Below are 25,665 nucleotides of genomic sequence, written 5' to 3'. Positions count from 1 at the left end.
CGCAGGAGGGAGCGTCGGCCTGGGCTCACACACCGGTTGACACTTCCGCTTCCGGTGAGGAGGCTGCTGTGAGTCTCAGTGTCTGCTGCCCCTGTAACCACCCAACACTGCTCCAGAGCGCCTCCTGTCTGCTGTCCCCGGAGTCTCCCCTGCTGGACCGACCATGATGTCCCTCCTGTCTCGGTTGCTGGACTGGTTCCGTTCTCTGTTCTGGAAGGAGGAGATGGAGCTGACGCTGGTCGGGCTGCAGCACTCAGGGAAGACCACCTTTGTCAATGTCATAGCGGTGAGAGGGGGAAAGAGGGAGCAGCGGGGTCTTCCTACTCTGAAACTACAAGTCCCTGCATGCATAGTATTAAAGATTCCAGTCTACAGAGAACTACAGGTCCCAGCAGGCAGCACACTCTAAGTCCTATCCTGTAGTGAAGTCCAGGTCCCAGCATGCAGTGAACTACAGGTCCTGTCCGGTGATAAAGTGAAGGTCCTAGCCAGCAGTGTGCCACAAATCTCAGACCAGCATGCAGTGAACTACAGGTCCCAGCCAGCAGTGTGCCACAAATCTCAGACCAGCATGCAGTGAACTACAGGTCCCAGCCAGCAGTGCACTACAAATCCCAGACCAGCATGCAGTGATCTACAGGTCCTATCCCGTAGTAAAGTGAAGGTCCCAGCCAGCAGTGCACTACTAATCCCAGACCCAGCAGGCAGTGAACTACAGGTCCCAGCCGGCAGTGCACTACTAATCCCAGACCAGCATGCAGTGAACTACAGGTCCCAGCCAGCAGTGAACTACAAATCCCAGACCAGCATGCAGTGATCTACAGGTCCCAGCCGGCAGTGCACTACTAATCCCAGACCAGCATGCAGTGAACTACAGGTCCCAGCCGGCAGTGCACTACTAATCCCAGACCAGCATGCAGTGAACTACAGGTCCTATCCCGTAGTAAAGTGAAGGTCCCAGCCGGCAGTGCACTACTAATTTCAGACCCAGCAGGCAGTGAACTACAGGTCCCAGCTGGCAGTGCACTACTAATCCCAGACCAGCATGCAGTGATCTACAGGTCCCAGCCGGCAGTGCACTACTAATCCCAGACCCAGCAGGCAGTGAACTACAGGTCCCAGCTGGCAGTGCACAACTAATCCCAGACCAGCATGCAGTGAACTACAGGTCCCAGCCGGCAGTACACTACTAATCCCAGACCAGCATGCAGTGAACTACTGGTCCAGCTGGCAGTGCACTACTAATCCCAGACCAGCATGCAGTGAACTACAGGTTCTATCCCGTAGTAAAGTGAAGGTCCCAGCCGGCAGTGCACTACTAATCCCAGACCAGCATGCAGTGAACTACAGGTCCCAGCTGGCAGTGCACTACTAATCCCAGACCAGCATGCAGTGAACTACAGGTCCCAGCCGGCAGTGCACTACTAATCCCAGACCAGCATGCAGTGGACTACAGGTCCCAGCCAGCAGTGCACTACTAATCCCAGACCAGCATGCAGTGAACTACAGGTCCCAGCCAGCAGTGCACTACTAATCCCAGACCAGCATGCAGTGAACTACAGGTCCCAGCCAGCAGTGCACTACTAATCTCCGACAAGCATGCAGAGTGAACTACAGGTCCTATCTCATAGTAAAATGAAGGTCCCAGCCGGCAGTGTGCCACTAATCTCATTCCAACATGCAGTGAACTACAGGTCCTTTCCTCTAGTGACGTGCAGGTCTCATCCGGCAGCCTGCACTTTACTACAGGATAGAACCTGTAGTTCACTGGATGCTGGGACCTGCACTTTATTACAGGTCCTCCCATGTTGAAGTGCAAGTGTCAGCCCTTAGAGGACTACAGTTCCCAGTCAATAGTGCACTACAAATTCCAGTCTGCAATGGAGTACAGGTCCCAGCCCACAGTGCACTACAAGTCCCAGGCTGCATAGTATTAAAAATTTCAGTCTACAGTCCCTATCCTTTAGTGAAGTGCAGGTCCTAGCCAGCAGCACACTACAGATCCCAGTCTGCAATAGCTCCAAGACTGATCCTATCCTAAAAGTTTAAAGTCAGAAACCCACTGAAATGAAGAAACAAGCCCAGATAACAGTAGGGTGGCCTGGTGTGCACAGTGTATTCACAGTAATTGTGTCTGTCTCCAGTCAGGTCAGTTCAGTGAGGACATGATACCGACCGTCGGATTCAACATGAGGAAGGTGACGAAAGGAAACGTCACCATTAAGGTGAGAACATGTATGAGAAGCGGAGGGGCCATTTGTTCTATATCAATAAGGGATCTGTGTAATATGAATCATTTGGCTACTTTTTAATATACTTTGTTTTTGGGGTCCTCACCATTTCCAGGATCTCTGCTCGCTGTCAGTGAATATTTCTGTTTGTATTCAGAGGCAGAAAACCCAACTTAGCCCAAGACTTCTCATGGCCTAGGGTTTGTTACTGTTGCACCTAATTTAGTGCCTCTTTTTACTTCATGCATCAGAAAAGGGGGAGATTTATCAAAACCTGTGCAGAGGAAGAGTGGTGCAGTTGTCCATAGCAATCAATCGGATCACTTCTTTAATTTTTTAAGAGTCCTGTGAAAAATGAAAGAAGCATGCTATGCACCACTCTTCCACTCTTCCTCTACACAAGTTTTGATAAACCATAAATCTATGGTGTATACAGATATCCCTAGACCCTCATTTACCATACTGTCTAAAAAAAAAAAAGTTAGTTTTTTGGCCTCCATTCACATATTTGTCAAGGGTGTTACAGCCTGTTGCACCATTCCATAACACAGTATACAGTTAAAATAGGAAAACATGCAGTATACAGTGTAAAAACAGCCTTCAAGGGGTTACTCACCTTAAAAAATCGTTTTCAAAGGCCTCAAATGAATTAAATTAGCAAACTTACCTCACCGTCTGTTCTCATGTTAGTCTCCCGTTCTGCCTCTGTTTAGCATTCCAGTCTTAATTTAGGAGTGAAGGTCACATCACGGCCACAGCCAATCAGAGGTCATGCTCTGTACTCCTGGCATCATGACTCCCATCACTCAGCGGTAATGCCGGGAGTATGGAGTGTGACTGCCAAGGATTGTGTGCAGCCTGTGAGTACTGTATGCGTAGTAACCCTCCCTGCTGTAAAGATCTTACTGTAACGGCAGAAGAGAGGTGGATCCGCTGTCCTGTGTGGACTATGACTGAACCGTACCAGGGAGTGGAGTCTAAGGTTCCGCTGGTTTTCACTAGAGCCTGCCGCAAAGCGGGATGGACTTGCAGCGGCAGGCGGCACCCAGGTCGCTACACCTGGCACGATCTGTCCACACAGGTTGCCCACATGAAGTCAGATGAAGCACGGGTCAGGAGGCAGGCGGCAAGGGAGCGTAGTCAGGTCACAGGCACAAGGTCAGGAGGCAGGCGGCAATGGTCAGGTCACAAGCGAAGGGTCAGGAACACTATATGGCACACACAAGGTAACGCTTTCTCTTAGGCACAAGGCACGAACATCCGGCACCACACTAGGGAGGTGCCGGACTAATATAGAGTCCGCCAAGCAGGGCACCAATTAAGGGCATACTGGCCCTTTAAATCTAGCAGCGCTGGCGCAAGTGCTCTAAGGACGGGACATGTGCACCGGTGAAGCAGAGGAGCAGAGAGGCCAGGGACAGAGGAAGGTAAGGGGATGTCCGTGGCTTACATGTGGGAGCGCCCCGCATAGTGAGTCTCCCGGAGCCAACAGGAGGACAAGAAAGGGTGCGCCTCCAGCCGAAGCGTTACTCATGGTTACGCTCGGGACACACATGCGGGTGCATCCCGCACCGCGAGTCCTGGAGGCAGGGAGATCAGGAAGGCATGAATGAATGGCCGAAGCGCTGCCCCCTAACACCGGCCTAGTGCTGACAACCAGTAAAAGATACTTCACAGTGCGGAGCTGCCTCAGTAACAAGCAGGATATATGGGGGGCAGCACCCAAAAATCGGGACTCTCCCACTAAATCCCGGACAGATGGAAAAATTCAGTGGTAATGTGCACATGGGGTACAATCACACTTCAGAATTTTTTGAGTGGAATCCTGTATGGAAATTCCATGCAGTAGCCTCCTCCTGTTTTTAATTGAATTTTGCTGCACCGTTTGCACAGTGGAATTCTGGATTCCCCACGCCACTGAAAAAATTAACATGTTCATTCTTTTGACGGAATCCCACCGTTGCAGTTAATGGAGCACATCCTAGCAATCCTAGCAACGTAGTACCGGCTTGCTGCCTATAGACTCTCCGCCTGGAATTTCTCCATACAAAGATTCCATAGTGTGAGTGGGCTAGACTGACAGATTTTACCTGCACTGGTACATTGCACCAAACTATCAGGACATGAGAGATTTGCGCTGCTGACAATAATGGATAGCTGCTGTATTTATCTCAAAGTGTTGTTTAGACTAGGTACAATTGTCTGTAGCAGTGAGAAGTATCAGGTGAGGATAAAACTGTTCCCTTTCACCAGCGAACAGGGATCTTTCATGACGAACAGGGGTCTTGTAAAAGAAATAAAATGACCCCTTCAGGGCTGGCTTGCGATCCCATTATTGTCCCTTCAGTGTGCCATAACATTTTATTTTACTGTCAACATTGTGATAAAAAGGCTTCTTTTAGTTTAAATAATTAATTTAATTTTGTTATTTCTGCATGTAAGAATAAACTCGGCACTGCTGGTGACTTACCGCCCCTAGGAGTGGTTGCTTGACAAATCCCGACAGCTCACCTGCCAGGTGGTGCTCACTGCCCTAACAGTAGTGTAATCATAAATGAACAAAAGAACTGCAGGGCACTCACCATTGGCGTATAAAACTTCTTAATTCCAACAAAAGAACGGGTGCATACAGAAACAAGAACGGACGGACAAAGGTGCGGGGATGACTCTACAGGCAACGGTGCCGTTTCGCGCAGCAAGCGCTTCGGCTGGCCCACCAGGGTGCTTGCTGCGCAAAACGGCACCGTTGCCTGTAGAGTCATCACCGCACCTTCGTCCGTCCGTTCCTGTATGCACCCGTTCTTTTTGTTGGAATAAAGGAAGAAGTTTTATACGCCATTGGTGAGTGCCCTGCAGTTCTTTAACGTTCATTTAACTTTAATGTTCATGTAACTTATTGATTTAGGGTGGGGTCACACATACTGTATTTTGGTGCATATTTGCTGCTGCATATTTTACTACCCAGTCAAATCAATGGGTAGGAAAATATACAGCAGCAGAATACAGCACGTGTGACCCTACCCTAAAGGGGGTTCCAAAGTAAAATTCTGTCAGACTGCTGGGACCCCCTGTGATCCTAAGAATTGGAACCTGAGTCTCGCTGAGGAATGAAGCAGCCAAGCATATGGCCACTCCATCCTGAGGTGTGACTTTGGTCCCTGATCTTGAGATCCCAGTGTTTGCTCCCCCCAGGATGCACTATTACATGAACAGGTTAAAAAATTCCCCACTGTGTTGTACTGAGCCACAACATGACTATACTGTGCACATGTCCACCTTGCTTTTTGTGAATCTGTATTTTTATTCTCTCTTTATGTGAGGACTGAATTTTCTTCTTATCTTTTCAGATCTGGGACATTGGGGGACAGCCTCGGTTTCGTAGCATGTGGGAGCGGTACTGTCGCGGTGTCAATGCCATTGTGTAAGTTATCATCTGTATTCACGTCAACTGTTTTTCTCCACTGTCTGTAAAAGGAGGTAGAATCAGAATGGGTCATAAGAATGTGGCAATTCTCCACATTATTTAATAATGCAGACTTTTTTTTAACCAGTTATATTTTTATGACCAAAATATTGGACTTTTTTCACGGTCGTCATGACAGCACCAACTGGGACAAGAAACCTGAGGATAAAAAGAACCACCCTCCTCCTCGGCCTCTGTGTGTTTCCTGTCCCTAAGGAAGCCTGTCTGGAGCAGGAGTCCCTGTCCCAGGTGTAGGATAAAATGCTGAGGGAACGCTGGAGCTATTCTAAATCCCCGTAGTCTCTGGGTATGGGCGGTCCTGATCAGTCTCCCTAGTCTGGGAGTTGGAGTCTGGCTCCACTTTGCCGGCCCTGTTACCTGCTGGTCAGCGCTGATGTCTGGGGTCTTGCGCGGGTGTGGGTGGCGGAGTAACAGAGGAAGCCCTCCTGTTCCCTCTGCACGTGTCTCCATGGTGTTGGTTGATGCAGGAGGAAGAGCCGGAGCCAGATATGCGTCACAGGGTCAGGAGACCCTTATGTGGCGTCAGAAGCCAGTGTTTCTCAGTGCGGAAGTGCGGTCTGATAGTATTTAGACGGCAGCCGCACAGGACAGCATCCTCCGCAGTGGCAGTCAGCCAGCAGTAGCAGCCTGCATCTTGCATCATCAGATGCTCTTAGGTTATCAGCCAGAGCTGCAGATCTTTCTAATTCTGCCCGCAGAGCTCTGTAGCTAAAGACCTGGCCTGGTGACTTCACTTCTAAGAACAAACTTTGTGCCCTTCCTTGTGAGTGAAAATTACTGTTTGGACCAATATTAGCAAATATTTTAGAAAAGCAGGGGACAGGAAGAAAAATGTTTCCCTTTTCTGCTTGTAAGTCCAAGCATTATTTTTTCCCCCAACAGAAAATCTAGAGGGCAGGGGCGTAGATCTGAAGATGTTCCAAGGTGGGGTTTTCCTAAAAAATCCAAAGGGTTTCTCTTTAACCAGGCCTCCACAAGTCCTAAAAAAAATCTAGTCAGCAATGACAGTCTGGGGCGAGTCGGAGGCAGACTGAGAAACTTTGTGGCAGAGTGGGAAAAAAATTCAAACAATTCTTGGGTCTTAAGCACCTTAAAGGGGTTATACACCATAAGGTGATTTTAGCACGTACCTGGCAGACAGTAATGGACATGCTTAGGAAGGATCTGCGCTTGTCTTGGGGCTAAATGGCTATGTCATGAGATTACCATAACACTGTGGCTAGCTTTTTGTGAACTTGTATTTCCTGTTTGACCTATGTTTTGTTGACTGCAAATCCCACAATGCCATTTGCCTCCCTCCCACACATCAGCCACCCCACCCATTGAAATAAAAGACCTGTGGTTTTCAATCAGGGTGCCTACAGCTGTTGCATTAGTTGCAGATTGATTCCTCCACCCATTGAAGCAGACAGGCTCCCTGTCATCAGCTGACTAGTGAGTCAGGTCTCGGCCGCATTGCAAGCTGGGAAAAATCCGAGACAACAGTCATTTTGTATGCTGGTAAAAATATAGTGGGGTGAAAGAAAACAATCACACACAGGTACAGACACTATATTATGAACTACACTAACTTCATAGCCCCTGTAGCATAGTCAAATAAAAAAAATTCCTGGAATACCTCTTTAACCCCTTAAGGACCCAGCCATTTTACACCTCAGGACCCGGCCTTTTTTTGCACATCTGACCACTGTCACTTTAAACATTAATAACTCTGGGATGCTTTTAGTTATCATTCTGATTCCGAGATTGTTTTTTCGTGACATATTCTACTTTAACATAGTGGTAAAATTTTGTGGTAACTTGCATCCTTTCTTGGTGAAAAATCCCCAAATTTTATGAAAAATTTGAAAATTTTGCATTTTTCTAACTTTGAAGCTCTCTGCTTGTAAGGAAAATGGATATTCCGAATAATTTTTTTTTTTATTCACATATACAATATGTCTACTTTATATTTGCATCATAAAATTGGCATGTTTTTACTTTTGGAAGACACCAGAGGGCTTCAAAGTTCAGCAGCAATTTTCCAATTTTTCACAAAATTTCCAAACTCACAATTTTTCATGGACCAGTTCAGGTTTGAAGTGGATTTGAAGGGTCTTCATTTTAGAAATACCCCACAAATGACCCCATTATAAAAACTGCACCCCCCAAAGTATTGAAAATGACATTCAGTCCGCGTTTTAACCCTTTAGGTGTTTCACAGGAATAACAGCAAAGTGAAGGAGAAAATTCACAATCTCCATTTTTTTCCACTCGCATGTTCTTGTAGACCCAATTTTTGAATTTTTACAAGGGGAAAAAGGAGAAAATGTATACTTATATTTGTAGCCCAATTTCTCTCGAGTAAGCACATACCTCATATGTCTATGTAAAGTGTTCGGCGGGTGCAGTAGAGGGCTCAGAAGCGAAGGAGCGACAAGGGGATTTTGGAGAGTACGTTTTTTTGAAATGGTTTTTGGGGGGCATGTCACATTTAGGAAGCCCCTATGGTGCCAGAACAGCAAAAATCCCCCACATGGCATACCATTTTGGAAACTAGACCCCTTGAGGTACATAACAAGGAATAAAGTGAGCCTTAATACCCCACAGGTGTTTCACGACTTTTGCATATGTAAAAAAATAAAAATAAAATTTCACTAAAATGTGTGTTTCCCCCCAAATTTCACATTTTTGCAAGGGTTAATAGCAGAAAATACCCCCCAAACATTGTAACCCCATCTCTTCTGAGTATGGAGGTACCCCATAAGTTGACCTGAGGTGTACTATGGGTGAACTACAATGCTCAGAAGAGAAGGAGTCATATTTGGCTTTTTGAGAGCAAATTTTGCTCGGGGGCATGTCGCATTTAGGAAGCCCCTATGGTGCCAGGACAGCAAAAAAAAAACACATGGCATACCATTTTGGAAACTAGACCCCCCGGGGAACGTAACAAGAAATAAAGTGAGCCTTAATACCCCACAGGGGTTTCACGACTTTTGCATACGTAAAAAAAAAATAAAAAAAAATCACTAAAAGGTGTGTTTCCCCCCCAAATTTCACATTTTGCAAGGGTTAATAGCAGAAAATACCCCCCAAAATTTGTAACCACATCTCTTCTGAGTATGGAGGTACCCCAAAAGTTGACCTGAAGTGCACTACGGGCGAACTACAATGCTCAGAAGAGAAGGAGTCATATTTGGCTTTTTGAGAGCAAATTTTGCTCGGGGGGCATGTCGCATTTAGGAAGCCCCTATGGTGCCAGGACAGCAAAATAACCCCCACATGGCATACCATTTTGGAAACTAGACCCCTTGAGGAACGTAAGAAGGCGTAAAGTGAGCATTTACCCCCCACTGGTGTCTGTCATATCTTTGGAACAGTGGGCTGTACAACATTTTTTATTTGCACAGCCCACTGTTCCAAAGATCCGTCAGACACCTGTGGGGGGTAAATTCTCACTGCACCCCTCATTACATTACGTGAGGGGTGTAGTTTCCGAAATGGGGTCACATGTGGGGTTTTTTTTTTTTTGCATTTGTCAAAACCGCTGTAACAATCAGCCACCCCTGTGCAAATCACCTCAAATGTACATGGCGCACTCTCCCTTCTGGGCCTTGTTGTGCGCCCCCAGAGCACTTTGCGCCTACATATGGGGTATCTCCGTACTCGGGAGAAATTGCGTTACAAATTTTGGGGGGCTTTTTTCCCCTTTACCTCTTGTCAAAATGAAAAGTATAGGGCAACACCAGCATGTTAGTGTAAAAAGTTTATTTTTTTTACACTAACATGCTGGTGTAGACCCCAACTTCACCTTTTCATAAGGGGTGAAAGGAGAAAAAGCCCCCCAAGATTTGTTAGTCAATTTCTCCCGAGTACGGCGATACCCCATATGTGACCCTAAACTGTTGCCTTGAAATACGACAGGGCTCCGAAGTGAGAGCGCCATGCGCATTTGAGGCCTGAATTAGGGATTTGCATAGGGGTGGACATAGGGGTATTCTACGCCAGTGATTCCCAAACAGGGTGCCTCCAGCTGTTGCAAAACTCCCAGCATGCCTGGACAGTCAACGGCTGTCCGGCAATACTGGGAGTTGTTGTTTTGCAACAGCTGGAGGCTCCATTTTGGAAAGAGTGGCGTACCAGGTGTTTTTCATTTTTATTGGGGAGGGGGGCTGTGTAGGGGTATGTGTATATGTAGTGTTTTTTACTTTTTATTTTATTTTGTGTAAGTGTAGTGTAGTGTTTTTAGGGTACAGTCGCACGGGCGGGGGGGTTACAGCGAGTTTGAGCTGCCGCGCAAAATTTGCTGCATTGCAAACTTGCAGCCCGATACTCACTGTAAGCCGCCTGCCCATGTGAGTGTACCCTGTACATTCACAGGGGGGGGACCTCCAGCTGTTGCAAAACTACTACTCCCAGCATGCCTGAGAATGTTTGGGAGTTGTGGTTTTGCAACAGCTGGAGGCACACGGTTTGGGAAACACTGAGTTAGGAAACAATGTTTCCCAACCAGTGTGCCTCCAGCTGTTGCAAAACCACAACTCCCAAACATTCTCAGGCATGCTGGGAGTAGTAGTTCGGCAACATCTTTAGAGCCAGATGTTGCCGAACTACAACTCCCAGCATGCTTGGAGTTGTAGTTTTGCAACATCTGGAGGACTAGTTTGCAGACCACTAATACAGTGGTTCCCAATCTGTGCCCTTCCAGATGTTGCAAAACTACAACTCCCAGTATGCCAAAACTGTCCAGGCATGCTGGGAGTTGTAGTTCTGCAACATCTGAAGGGCCAGATGTTACAGAACTACAACTCCCAGCATGCCTGGACAGTAAGGGCATGCTGAGGATGTGTAGTTTTGCAACATCTGGAAGGGCACAGTGGTCCAAAAACTGTGGACCTCCAGATGTTGCAAAACTGCAACTCCCAGCATGCCCAGACGCCAAGGGCTGTCTGGGCATGCTGGGAGTTGTAGTTTACAGGGTCCTATTATAGCAATGCATGTCGCTTTACGGCGACGTGCATTGCTGTAAAGGGCCCGACCGCGGCTGAAGATCTACTCACCTGTCGCCGCCGCCGCCATCTTCCTCGCCGGGATCCGGGTCTTCAGGGACGAGGTAAGTACCGGGGCCGGTCCCCAGCACTCCCCCGTCCCCCGCCGCGTCCTCCGGTCTTCCTCCCGTCCTCTCCGGACTTTCAGGGGCCGGGCAGGACGGGAGGAAGTAACCGCCCCCCCTCCTGCGATTGGTCGGTTCACTAACCGACAGATCGCAGGGGATCGGAGGAGGTGGCCGGCTTGCCACCTCGCTCCGATACTTCAGCATGGTCCTGGCTGTCTGTGACAGCCGGGATCATGCGAAATTACCGGGCGGTCGGGTCCCAGAGACCCGATCAGCCCGGTATCGCCGCAGATCGCAAGGGCGATTTCCCTTGCGTTTTGAGGCGATCGCCGACATGGGGGGCCTACATGGCCCCCCTCGGCGTTTGCCCTGGATGCCTGCTGAAGGATTTCAGCAGGCATCCAGTTCCGATCTCTGCCCGGCGAGCGGCAGAGACCGGAAAACGCCAGGACGTACGGGGACGTCCTGGGTCCTTAAGGCCCAGGGTGCGGGGACGTCCCCGTACGTCCTGGGTCCTTAAGAGGTTAAAAGATGGTCTCCGCCTGGAGTTTCTCAGTCTCCCACCGACTCACCTAAGGGTGACATCAAGTCACTCAGGACCAACAGGTTTAGTAGCACTTCAAAAAGAAGTCCTGTCCCTACTAGAAAAGCAGGAAGAAGAAATAAGGTTACGTTTTTATTCTACCCTCTTTTTGGTAAAAAAAGAAAAACTGAAAATACCGTACCATCATAAATCTAAAACCTCTAAACCAGTACCTAGTCTACAGAAAATTCAAAATGGAGACACTAAAATCAACAGTGAACCTGTGAACAAAAGACTGCTTTATGGTCTCTATAGACCTAAATGGTGTGTACCTACATGCCCCAATACATCCAGACTACCAGAAGTATTTACGCATAGCCATAAAATTAGAAACAGGACTTGCTCACCTTCAATTCAGGGCCTTGCCATTTGGAATAGCTGTAGCCCCCAGAGTTTTCAGCAAAATAATATCTGAGATGGCAGCACACATCCAAGAAGGGTTAGGCTTATTCATCCCGTACTTAGATGATTTCCTTTTGGATGGGCAGTCAGAAAAACAAGTCACAGAGATTTTAAATCACACTATTGCCATCCTAAAAAAGTTAGATTGGATTATAAATTGGGGAAAGTCATCCCTGGTCCCAGAAAAAAAAAAAAAAAACTCTTTCTAGGTATAATCTTAGATTCTCAACAACAAAGGTCTTTTTTTTCAGACCAGAAATTCAAAAAATCCAAAACACAGTGAGGGAAGTAATGACTTTCCAGTCCATTTCCATATGAAAGGGGATGTCTTTGTTGGGTCTATTTACTTCGCCATCCAAGCAGTGCCTTGGGCTCAATTCCACTCAAGGGCTCTACAAGAAAATCTACTCAGCTGTTGGAACGGTGAAGTAGAAAGTCTAGACGAAATGTTTCCCCTGTCTCACAAAACCAAGAACTCGCTTCTCTAGTGGTTATTAGAAAACAATCTGAGAAAAGGCCTAGGCTGGGTCCTAGAAAGTCCAAAAATTCTCACAACAGATGCAATCCCCTAGGGATGAGGGGCGCATACTGGAGAATTAAGTTTTTAGAGTCTTCTCTCTCTTCAAATGCAAAAGAACTTCTGGCAGTCTATTTTCTAAAAGAAGCGCAACACCAGCTGTACCGGGAAAATAAAAAGATCTTTTCCGACAATTCTACTACAGTGTCGGTCATAAACCGCCAGGGCAGTACAAGAAGCAAGTCGCTTTTGCAGACTTGAGAGAGAAGTTATTACTTTGCAGAACCATGTCTCCATTCTTTGTCTGCTGTGCACTTGAAAGGGACTTTAAATACAAAAGCGGACTACCTGAGTCGCTAACAATTACATCACGGCGAGTGGAGATTAAAACCAGAAGTTTTCACACAAATATGCTGTCTTTGGGGATTGCCAGAAATAGATCTAGTCGCTACAAGACAGGTGCAAAAATTTTGCTCTTTAAATCCAAAGGACAGACCTTGTGCAGTGGACGATCTAACACAGCGCTGTAAATGGGAACAAGTGTACATGTTCCCTCCTCTTCAGTTACTTCCAAGAATAATCAAGAAAATAAGAATGGAGAGAACCTGAGTAATCTTGTTAGCTCCCTTCTGACCACGCAGGGCCTGGTTTTAAGCTCTGAGAGAGCTGTCACTGTTGGATCCCTGGGTCCTTCCGGAACTGCCAGACCTTCTAACTCCGGGTCCAGTGTCTCATCCGCATGTGAAAAGTCTCCACCTGACGGCTTAGCATTCGGGAGCATGGTACTCAGGGACCAAGGTATTTCAGATACTGTAATAACTACTTTACAGGCCACCAGGAAAGCAATAACTAACCAGATCTATTTCAGAGTTTGGAAGACTTTTTTTGACTTTTCTCAACCAACCTTTTTCTGCAAAATCTGTTCCGGACATCCCAAAAATCTTAAATTTTTGCAATCAGGTCTGGATAAGGGTCTAAAAGTTGCCATTTCAAAGGTTCAGGTGTCTACTTTAGGAGCTCTATATAACACCAAAATTGCAGATCACCCCTGGGTAATAAGATTTTTTAAGGCACACAAAAGGCTTTCTATTTCTAGGGTCCCAAAAGTTCCCTTGTGGGATCTTTCTTTAGTATTGAATGTATTCCTATCAGAACCTTTTGAACCTTTTAGATGTCATTCCTCCAAAAAATGTAGTTCTTAAAACTGTACTTTTAGTAGCAGTTACCACTGCTAGGAGGGTAGGAGACCTTTCAACCTTATCCAGTGGGGAACCTTATACAAAGATTTTGGAAGATAGTATGGTTTTTCTCCCTGATCCTGCCTATCTTCCTAAAATTGTTTCCACTTTCCATCTATCACAAGAAATTGGGCTTCCGTCATTTTGTTGCAATCCTTCCAATGACAGAGAGTCCTTGAATATCTAGAAAGGACTAGGGATTTCAGAAATTGTTATGCTCTTTTTATTCAATTTGCAGGAAAAAATAGGGGCAAGAGAGCTAGTGGTAATTCCCTGTCTAGGTGGATTAAACAGGCTATTAGTTTGGCTTATTCACTGTCAGTTTTACCTGCCCCAGTTGGTCTTAGAGCCCACTCAACCAGAGCTGTAGCCGCCTCTTGGGCATAAAGAAGGGGTGCTTCTATAGATCAGATCTGCAGGGCAGCTACCTGGTCTTCACCTCATACTTTTTTTTCGCCACTACCAGGTGAACGTTGGGAGTTCTTCTTCCCTTTCTTTTGGTCGCAAGGTCTTGCAGTCAGTTATCCCACCCTAATTGGTTCTTCTCTGATATTCTCTGAGGTGGTGCTGTCATGGCGACCGGGAAAGCCGGTAATTGCTCACCGGTAATTCTGTTTCCCCGAGCCATGACAGCACCAGGGCATTCCCACCCTATGTTCTCAGGTGTTATTTCCACACGCAGTGGGGGTCCACTTCTTTTTGTCTTTCTTCAATTATGTTATGCTTACTAATTAAGAAGGCTCTTCGGGTCTCTGAAACTCACTGAGGCTGAGGAGGAGGGTTCTTCTTTTTATCCTCAGGTTTCTTGTACCTAGAGGCGGAGTCCCTCACTCAGGTGGTGCTGTCATGGCTCGGGGAAACAAAATTACCAGTGAGTAATTACCGGCTTTTTTTTTTGCTAACATTTTTGATTTTTAACTTGCTGTTCTCCGTTGGCACAGGAAATCATAAGTTACCTCCTATATGTTAACCAAAACTGTATTTCACGCTGTGCAAAATCCGCTGCACACTCGGAAATACTCTTGAGTATTATTCTATCAACAGACTCACAGGGCTACCCGCAGCTGCCCTTTGTGTGCAGTGAGGTTTGTAACATAGTTCATAAGGTTGAAAAAAAGACCAGAGTTCAACCTATAACCCTAATGAGTCCCTACTGAGTTGATCCAGGTATTCCAGGAAAAAACTTTTTTTTTTATATATATCAACTGGCACCAGAAAGTTAAACAGATTTGTAAATTACTTCTATTAAAAAATCTTAATCCTTCCAATAATTGAGTTGAGTTGTTCTTTTCTGTCTGGCAACAGTGCTCTCTGCTGACATCTCTGCTTGTCTCGGGTACTGCACAGAGTAGAAGAGGTTTGCTATGGGGATTTGCTTTAATCTGGACAGTTCCCGAGACAGGTGTCATCAGAGAGCACTTAGACAGAAAAGAACAACTCAAAGTCAGCAGCTCATAAGTACTGAAAAGATTAAGATTTTTTAATAGAAGTCATTTACAAATCTGTTTAACTTTCTGGAGACGGTTGATATATTAAAAAAATTTTTTCCTAGATAATCCCTTTTAAAGGAAATTTTTGGGCTAGTTTTACTCTCTTTGGCAATGAGTCTTTCTGTCTTTATTTTTGCAGCTTTTATCTGTTTTTTACATATTTTAAATTTTCCTCTATAGCTTTTTAATGCTTCTTCACTGCCGTCCTGTTTTAATAGTTTAAATGCTTTATTTTTGTCGTTTATTGCCCCCTTAACATTTTTATTCATCCATATTGGTTTTCTTTTATTTCTGACCCTTTTATTTTATCAGAATTTATTTTTTTATCTCCATATATTTCTACCCATAATGACTCCACATTATCATTTCCCTTCCATATATCCTCCCACAGTGCGACCTTCAGACTCGATTTCACATAGACAAACTCCTCCCCCTTTCCGTTTTGTCCGATCCTTCTTGAATATACTATAACCCTGTATGTTGACCGCCCAGTCACAGCTATCGTCCAACCAAGTCTCTGTTATACCCACTATGTCATAATTTTCCTCAGACCTCAACCACTTCAGTTCCTCTTTTATTGGACAGGCTTTTGGCATTAGTCAACATGCAATTCAAAGATGTATGTTTTTTCTTCCTATGAAGCCTATCCCTATTAACTATTCTAGCCCCTCCTTACGCTCCACCCCCAGGTACATTAATAAGTCCACCCTCTCTATCTATACTACCTTCCCCCTCTTTGCTGTAGGTTCCCTTCCCCCCAGTCCCTAGTTTAAACACTCCTCCACCCTTCTAGCCATCTTCTCCCCAAGCACAGCTGCACCCTTCCCATTGAGGTGCAGCACGTCCCTACGGTAGAGCTGGTATCCGACAGCGAAGTTGGCCCAGTTCTCCATGAACCCAAACCCCTCCTTCCTACACCAGCTTCTGAGCCACTTGTTTACTTCCCTGATCTCCCGCTGCCTCTCTGGTGTGGTTCGTGGTACTGGTAATATTTCAGAAAATATTACCTTGGAGGTCCTTGTCTTAAGCTTGTGGCCTAAGTCCCTGAAATCACTTTTAAGGACACTCCACCTACCTCTTACTTTGTCATTGGTGCCAATATGTACCATGACTGCTGGGTCTTCTCCAGCCCCATCCAGCAACCTGTCAACCCGATCCGCAATGTGCCGAACTCGAACATCAGGAATGCAACACACTGTTTGGCAATCCCGGTCTATGTGACAGATCGGCCTGTCTGTCCCCCTAATAGAGTCCCCCACTACCAGTACTTGTCTGGCCTGCTCTGCACTCCTCCCTCCCTCCTTACTGGAGAAGACACCCCCCTGGCGGTCAGAGGCATAGTCCTGCTGCAGTACTGCTAGCTCTGAAATGGCATCCCCCTTATCTGCCAACCGGGCAAACTTGAGGTGTGCCAGATCACGACTAGCCTCCCGAACACTTTCCCTCTACTCCCGTTTTCTAACGGTATCCCAGCTAACTGCCTGACTGTCCTGCACCTTCCCCCACCTCTACCTTAGAGAGTGATTTCTCAGTGAGCAGGAGACTCCTCTCCAAGTTGAAAATGCATCTGTGTTGGCAGTTGCTCCTTTAGATCAAGGATCTGGGCTTACAAATGAACAACTCGCACACATCTCGCACAATATGCACCCTCAAACTGCTGTTCAAGGATTGCATACATCGTGCAAGATGCACACTGGACTGCCTTTTCCAAAACGGAGGCCATACTAGATTTGGGGATTGCAAAAATTTAGTAAAAAAATTAAAAATCTAATATTTCAATTAAACTCCCTGAATTTAAAGTCCCTTAATTTTAAGTCCCTCTCACTTTTATACTTACACTTACTTGTATACTTCACAATCTTGTATACAGACACACAATCAATAGCTCAGACAATCACTTAGTATACTTTCTTTTATAGTTACCAGACACCCCCTCTCTCTTCCACTGCCTGGAAGTGAATGCAAAAGGTGTGGCCAGCATGCAGACGAGACTGTGAGGCATGGACCCGCCTCCAAACCTCATTGTTCAAACAGTCCTATGTGTCTGCTCATAGGAGAATACAATGCGTAATCCTACCCTAAAAAAAAAGTAATCCTTCCAAAACCAAGCCCTTATACCCGCAGTCAACAGAATCACTTGGCCCTAGGACTGCGCATAAATTGACCTAGATCATTCTTTCAATGGTGGAATTTCCGCATTGTGCACTATGCAGCGGAATCCCATTGACAGTAATAGGATTCTGCTGCACTGGAATTTCCAAGTGTATTTTCTAAGCGGAATTACACTTGGTAATACCGTAGTGTGAATCTATCCTAAAGGGCATAGGCTGTTGTGTTGCATTTAGTCTGGTCAGTGAGAAGCCAGCTGCAGCCCTTCCTGTCATTGCATCTAAATTAGTAAACCTGCAGTAAAAATTGTTTGTTCATTTTCACAAGGTTATTTCCGGGCGGACATTCCGCACATATAATAGTACCGGTAGTCGTTAGAACAGTTCGGAAATCCACCATCTCAGAATTTCTGAGAGAAATCCGCTGGAATCTGGATTTCCACATCATGTACAGAATCCCATTAAAATCAGCTGAACATTCTGCGGAATTCCACTTGGAAATTCAGCTGTGTGAACATAGCCTTTTTGTACACGCTGCAAAAATGTTTGTTTACAATGGGAGTCTGTCTGTGACTGATACCGTACACTGGTGTCAATAACAGTCTTCCATCAGATTTGTACTTGAGCATATACATCTGAGGAAGCCAATGAATGTAGTGTGTACAGAGCCTAACAAACTAATCTCTGTGACTTTCTTCCTCTACAGTTACATGGTGGACGCAGCTGACAATGAGAAGATAGAGGCGTCTCGTAATGAACTGCACAACCTGCTGGATAAACCTCAGTTGCAGGGTATACCGGTACGTGTCCAGTAGATAGATCCATACCTGTCTACCTTGTACTCATCATTGTCGAGTGCATTGTTTCCCAACCAGTGTGTTCGTAGCCAAAGGCTGTCCAGGCATGCTGGGAGTTGTAGTTTTGCAACAGCTCGAGGCTCAATGGTTGGAAAACACTGCTCTAGTGACTCCTCCTGAACAATAAAAAATTTCACAATTTTTTCATAAACTTGTTTCAGTCCCTTGCTGTTGTTACAATCTGTTTGCTGTTAGTGAATGGATGTATGCTGAAACTTTGTACAGACCTACTACTGTTATAGTTCCAAGTATCCATTCTATACAGTCCTATGAAATATTAAGTCTTTCTCCTGCCCTGATAAAAATGTATTACAGTGATGCCCGGGTGGTTTAGCTCACACGAGTTTATGTAGGTTAAGAACAATTGTAACACATTCTCTCTGTGAGAAATATATGGTCTGTAGAGAATTGAGTCTTTAAAGTTTTTTTTTTGTTTTGTTTTTAAACCATTCACTGATGGCATGCAGTGTTCTTGAGAATGGCAAGGAAAGAAAAGCACACAATATATCAGAAAGGAAAAAGATTTTTCATCATACATTAAATGCCTCTTTAAAAGTGGCCGTTCTTGGGCTGATGTCTTACGAACAATAATAGTTATTGTGGTTCTGTCCATTTCTATAACCAAAAAGAAGCCCTTCTGTTATAAAGTCTCCATGTCTCATAATATGCTTCTCCATCTCCCCACATGGTCTTGCAATAGGTTCCAGGTAATGCAGGGATTTGTGCAATGTCTGATATTCTGTATTGTGACTGCTAACCTGATGTAATATCTGTTGGCAGGTTCTGGTTCTGGGAAATAAGAGAGACCTCCCGAGCGCACTGGATGAGCGGCAGCTGATCGAGAAAATGTAATCATTAAACTTCATAGAGTAGACTGGATTGGGAGATAATATAAAGATCATGGTAGACAATTGTGTAATAAATGATTCCCTAATGTCTTCCGTTCACCAGGATCTCTGGGATCTGATTATAACCTGCCAGGCTATGGTAATAGGACCTGCATTCTGGTGACAAATCAGAGACAGAGATGACATAAACAAGTGATTGTGGGGTACAAAGAGAATTCTGACACTACAGTCATTCCCTCCACAGCTAGAAATTGCTAATAACAGGCAGCAAAAGATTGTTTACTTGGCCCACAGTCAAATCCTCCCCAGCTTGAAACAGCTGATAACAGGGAACACATATTGGTATGGACCTGTTCTACTCTCAGCCTCTATCTAGTCTGAAACAGAAGATTTAATAATAGATGTAATTCCCTTTTTACTTGCATAGCAAAGTGAGAGTACTTAGATGGCATTCCTTAAGCCCCTAAGACTATCACATAAGTTTAAAGACTGATCAGCTCCATCTTTCACATACTTGCCTAACCTATAACCCAATGCTTATGCGCTGTGGCTTCCCCATTTGCCCACTAGTCTCTGTTCTTCCGTCTCCAGCAATGACGTTTTGACTTTAACGTGTCTGATGCAAACGGTGACAGAAACCAGAGACTGGTCGGGGGACTTGGAAAGTCTTTTCTCCTCAGACAAGAAACATGTTGTGGAGTTTTATTTTTATATTTAAGGTCATGGGGAAAATCTGTAACACATCCTTGCTGACACACTGCAGATTTTAAAGTGTCCTGTAAGAAAAACTTTGACATGCCACAGAAACATGTAAAACGTTTTGATTGGTTCGTGTCTTATTGCTAAGAGCTGCTTCGATAACTTGAACGAGCAGGGAGAAGTATTCAGTTATTATGAGTTTTACAAGGATGGCACTGACTAGCGCTTTCTTCATGCAGGCACCTTGCCATGATCCAGGACAGGGAAATCTGCTGCTATTCCATTTCCTGCAAAGAAAAAGATAACATAGGTAAGACTGTGGAAGACTGTGCCATACTGTCTGCAGTACTGTGTGCTGGTGCTGTAGACTCTCACTTATTGACTCTCTCTCCTCAGATATCACCCTGCAGTGGCTAATCCAGCACTCCAAGTCGCGCCGTAGCTAAGAGAGCTTGGTCATATTAACTGCTGCTCTATATTATGGAACATGCCCTCCCTGCCCTTCCCCAGGACAGGCTCTCTATCTCCCTGCCCTGTTTCTAGGGACATATGTTATTTACACTGTTATGTGGTAGCAGAAGGCACACCATGGTGCCCATCTTCTTGAAGATATACTGCAGTTCTCCATCCAGGGTCATGTCTTTGTTTCCTGCTCTACCTTGGCATACAAACGTTACTGGCCTATGCTCAAGCTGCAACCTTACATTCTACCCATCCTGCTGAATATATTCCTCTTTCTATGACTGATTCATCCTGCAGTGATGTCCTGTGGCTCACCCTAAATCTTACCTGTCTTCAAGACCTACATATCTCTCTTCTTGCATTGTAATCCCACCTGCAGACGTCCCCTGATGTCTCCACAAATACGGTTTCTCCAGGAGGTCCTGTTTGGGTCTTCAGGCTTCCCAATGACTAATTTTTTATGATTTCAAGGATTGTCTGCATTCATCTGGTTGTCCATTGCCCTATTCTAATCTAATGTTTCCCATGCCGGGTCCTTCTGTCAGCACCAAGGGTTGCCTTGCTCTCCTCCACACACAGATGTGCCTTCATGTCTGCTCTTTGCACCATGGTCTTGAGAGATTTCTTGCTGCTTTTCACCTCAATAATTAATCTTCAAAACTTCCTAAAATCATCTAAGCTGTAGGAACCATCCATGCGTGTGTGGATTTGTAGACATCTTACTGACTGCGTTCTTCTGGAGTCTTTTGGTTTTCTCTTCATGGTTTCATCCAAAGTTTAAAGACGTCTATTTTATATAAAGATGCCAAAGTAGACTGGGGAGCAGGGTGGACACCTGAAATAGGTGCCTGGAGCCAATGTAAAGAGTCAGCCTGGAGCCAATGTAAAGAGTCAGCACTACAGCAACATGGTCAGTCACCTGTTCCGGCCATCCACCTTCAGACTGTGGTTGTAGAGCAGCGCATTCCGCTCAGAGGATTACATACCCCTTAGTCCACAGATCATTCAAGATGGGGAGATAGAGGCTTTGAACTGCAGAAAATTCTTTATGTCCTTCCACTAGGTACTGGAGAGGGGCTGCATCTCCTCAACAGCAGCTCTGATCAGCTCCATCTTTCATTCTAAGCCCAAGAGTTAGCTAATCCCTTCCCACCTTTGCAAGCCCACGGTATGTTTCCCTTCCCGCAATACTGTAGTTGTGACTACACAGAGACTTTGCTTTAGTTTACACTGCTGCTGCTATTCATGTTTTCTTTTTGCCTTTTCCTTGTGCCTGAGTAATAGAAGATCTCCACAGAACCAGGATGTTTCAGCTTTAAGGAGTTCTAAAAGCAAGCTAAAATGGAGGAATTGCACACAACTGGAGCCTGTTGCTGAGTAAAGAGGGCTTCTAACTTACAGGTATAGGTACATTTTGAATCATTTACATCTGAATGTCACTTTTAGTAAGTTTGCAAATGTTTGCAGTACTGATCTTGAGTTACATAATTTTGGCTCAAGTCACACCCAGAACTGAATTTAGAAATCATCTGTTTTCCCATTGACTCTTACGCTGCCTAACCTCACAGCCTCCAGCAACTCTAGCATCTTAGGGATACAGGGGAAGATTTATCAAAACCTGTCATGAGGAAAAGTTGCTGAGTTGCCCATAGCAACCAATCATCGAAATGGCCTCTGAAAAATAAAAGAAGCAATATGGGCAAAACTTTTCCTCTGAACAGGTTTTGATAAACCTCCCTCTATAGTGTTTACACCATACACTGTCCACTGATGTGAAGCACAGCACTGTGGGGAATAGGTATGAAAACCATTGCAAAGACCCCCTGCATGTCTTGCAATGCAGCACAGCCAGGGAATATTGATTCCCAATTCATTTTAAAGGATAGTCAACAGAGTAGTGATTACAGCTCAGTGTGATTGGAGTTGGAGACATGATTCAGAGGATCAGTACATTATAAGAAAGCACCGTACAGTTGTCCTTCAACTTTTACAATGGCCACAGGTTACAATATTTTCAGCATACAATGGTCATTTCTGGACCATTGTAACTTGAAACCAATGGCTGGAAGATCTGAGAAATCAGAATGGGCATTTCACTGATAAAACTCCTGTATTACTGAAGTGCATGCACTGGCTGTCTGGAAGTACCTTCCTACAGTACAGGGAGGTATTACATGTTCTGTACTCTTTACCTGTGCCACAGTTTGCTGCTCCTTTGGACACCAGGTGAGTGCAGCTCCATTGCACTTTTTTAGGACACTGTGTTCTGTACAGAACACTGAAGAAGCTCCTGTCTTCTAAATATAGTGATTTACAGCTCCCAGCAGATCTTTCTTACTTTTATATGTAAGGACTTGCTTTATCTATATTAGTTATCTGCTTATTTTTATTTATCAATTTTTCCTTTTTTTGCATAACATTTTGGTGGCTTCAGAACCATTTACCAGGTTTTCATTTACCAGGTATTATAGTCTTAACATACTATGGTTTCAACTTACAATGTCATCCTGGAACCAGTTAATATTGTAATTTGAGGGGTCACTGTCATTTGTAAATGGGACTAGTTATCACCTTCACACAGCCAGAATTACAAGCCATCCAGATGGTACCTGTGGTTTGTGCCTGTCTCCCCCCTCCAGCCAACCAAGACTGGTAGAGTGGGGAGAAGCTTTTTGGGACCATCCTGATGACTCTGAATTCTGACAGCAAGGTTATGACTGGTTCCTTTTAACTGAAATGTTCTTTCCTAGAACTATTGCTAAATACATTGACTTCCCTCTGTGCTTTCTTGGTCATCATTCTTGCCTCACCAGTAACTAGTAAAAATCTGTACTAGGATTACAACACAAGGCTGTATGACTGAATCCAGAGCATTAAAGAGTACCTGTCACCAAATAAACTTTTGTAAACTAACTCAGGCTATTATCTCTAACTACTCCTAACACCCCTTCCGCCGTAAAAAAAAAAAAAAAAATCACAGCTTTAAAAAGCTCTATATCTTACCATTCTTCTTGCTCACATAGTGCAATCTCCCAGCAGGAGAAAGTGGCCGTTTCCTAGCAGACATGACATCACTGAAGCCTGCTGGGGGACCACTTCTGCCCTCACATCTTTGCAGTGCTGTGATGAATAGAAGACCTTAGGCTCTGTGCAGCTTTCAGTGAGGCTCTGTACAGAACAGCGCCACCTAGTGGCTGATTTTTCTATTACATAGGAAACATTATATTAACCCCTTAACGAGGCAGGATGTATATTTACGTCTTGCGTCGGCTCCCGTGATATAAAGGGTCGGTCCCGGCAGCTAATACCGGACATCGCCGATCACGATGATGCCCAGTATTAACTCTTCAGACGCATAAAGTTGACTGCTGCGTCTAAAGTGAAAGTAAAACCTTCCTTGCAGCTCAGTCGGGGCTGATCGGTGTCCCAATCAGCCGTTAGGACACGCGGAAGGTCCCTACCTGCCTCCTCGTTGTCAGATTGTCGATTCACTGCTCTGTGCCTGAGATCCAGGCAGGAGCAGTGGAGTGCCGATAACACTGATCAATGCTATTCTATGGCATAGCATTGATCAGTGTCTGCAATCAATGTACTGCATGTTATGGTCCCCTATGGGGGCTATAACATTGCAAAAAGAAAGTGTAAAAAATATAGTTAATAAATGTGATTTAACCCCTTCCCTAATAAGTTTGAATCACCCCCCTATTCCTATTTTTTTTTTTTAAAGGGGTATTCCAGGCAAAACCTTTTTTATATATATCAACTGGCTCTGGAAAGTTAAACAGATTTGTAAATTACTTCTATTAAAAAATCTTAATCCTTCCAATAGTTATTAGCTTCTGAAGTTTTCTGTCTAACTGCTCAATGATGATGTCACGTCCCGGGAGCTGTGCATGATGGGAGAATATCCCCATAGGAACTGCACAGCTCCCGGGACATGAGTCATCAGAGAGCAGTTAGACAGAAAACAGCAACTCAACTTCAGAAGCTAATAACTATTGGAAGGATTAGGATTTTTTTAATAGAAGTAATTTACAAATCTGTTTAACTTTCCGGAGCCAGTTGATATATAAAAAAAAAAAGTTTTGGCCTGGAATACCCCTTTAAAAACTATGTAAATAAAAATAAATATAAACATATGTGGTATTTCTGCGTGCATAAATGTCCGAACTATATATCATTAATTAAACCGCACGGTCAATGACGTACACGTCAAAAAATTCCAAAGTCCAAAGCAGCTTATTTTTGGTCACTTTTTATACATAAAAAAATGAATAAAAAGTGATAAGTCTGAAAAATGCACTGCGTAGAAACGGACGCCCCCAAAACTTACAAAATGTTTTTTTATTTTTTTTATTTTGTCGCACAATGATTTTTTTTTTCGTCTTAGATCTTTGGGTAAAATCACTGATGTCATTACAAAGTAGAATTTGTGGCGCAAAAAAAAGCCCTCATCAGTCTGTAGGTGCAAAATTGAAAGGATTATGGTTTTTAAAATGTGAGGAAGAAAAAACAAAAGTGCAAAAACGGAAAACTAACATTTGCTGTTGCTGCAATAGGATGAACACTGTTCCACTGAACTATAATCAGCACTCTATTGCATCCCTTCCCACACTTAGGAAGCTAAGATAGGAGTTGTTTGCAGGATTCTTTTACTGTAGAACTGCAGTTTCCCATGTCACACCTTATTGTTTTAATTCGATGATTGCAACAGTTTTTCTTTGCTGTCAGTGAATGTAAACATTCTTTTTTTCAATCAAACAAAAAACAAGGATGATTATTCTTAATAAAAAATATATATATATATATATATATATATATATATATATATATATATATACACACATAAAACCTGATATTTGAACTAAAATATCTAAAAAGTATATCCAGTCTCACTAAGGTTAGAATTTTTATTTTGCTCTTTAGCAATACACAATTTACACAGCAAATCCCAACAAATCTAAGTGTTATTTATGACTGGTTGACTATCCTTGAGGTGTTGTCTCTTACATATAATATCTGGACCACAAGGAAAGTTATCAGCAGAGCGGTCATATGATGCTGATATTGGAAAATAAAAGCGTTCTAATATTTTTACTGAAACACAAAGTATAAGTATTTTTCAAGATTTCTGCTTGCTGTCACTGAATGGGAACATTCTTGCTTACATGCAGAGGCTAAAAACCTGTACAGACCTAATACATTTCACAGTTGAGGGATTGTTACAGTTGTAGCCAGTCAGTTTATAGCTTGGACTACGGCCTGACATACTTTACCTACACTGATGCATAGTAATAAAGTAGCAGGACATGAGGGAGTACCTAGTCTGACTATGATTGTAACAAACAAGGTGAGAAGTGTTTGTTCTCTATTGGTTTTCAGCCTGTGGGTATAAACTTCACATGAATATTCTCCATTCACTTAAAGCATGCATAGATCTTGCAGATGGTAAGGAGTTGAAAAGTATATTAGAAAGTTGCAGAAATTTGTAAGCTTGAAAATGGGTCCTGTACCCCCCCTATCTTCAGTCGTGTCTCCTCCTTGGTTCTGTGGACATCAGATGCTGCATGTACTATCTTCTTATGCCAACCTTGTAAATAAAAATAAAATTGATTTTTTTAATAAAAGCCGCCCCTCCTCTGCACTTCCCA

At 44.3% G+C, this 25,665-nt stretch overlaps 1 protein-coding gene across 1 annotated transcript; it reads left to right on the top strand.

The window, feature by feature from the left end:
- The first annotated feature begins 30 nt into the window (after positions 1–30).
- ARL8B (ADP ribosylation factor like GTPase 8B) lies at positions 31–23,782 on the top strand. Its single transcript, XM_056525017.1, has 7 exons — positions 31–286; positions 2,145–2,225; positions 5,579–5,652; positions 17,855–17,948; positions 18,786–18,853; positions 19,792–19,862; positions 19,949–23,782. Exons 1-7 carry the CDS (start codon positions 164–166, stop codon positions 19,996–19,998), a joined length of 561 nt encoding a protein of 186 aa, XP_056380992.1. The 5' UTR covers positions 31–163; the 3' UTR covers positions 19,999–23,782.
- Positions 23,783–25,665: the final 1,883 nt, after the last annotated feature.

Source organism: Hyla sarda, chromosome 6, assembly GCF_029499605.1.
Source record: "Hyla sarda isolate aHylSar1 chromosome 6, aHylSar1.hap1, whole genome shotgun sequence".
Lineage (NCBI taxonomy): Eukaryota > Metazoa > Chordata > Amphibia > Anura > Hylidae > Hyla > Hyla sarda.
Note: the sequence above shows the minus strand (reverse complement) of the source record. Positions and strands in the feature narration are given on the sequence as shown.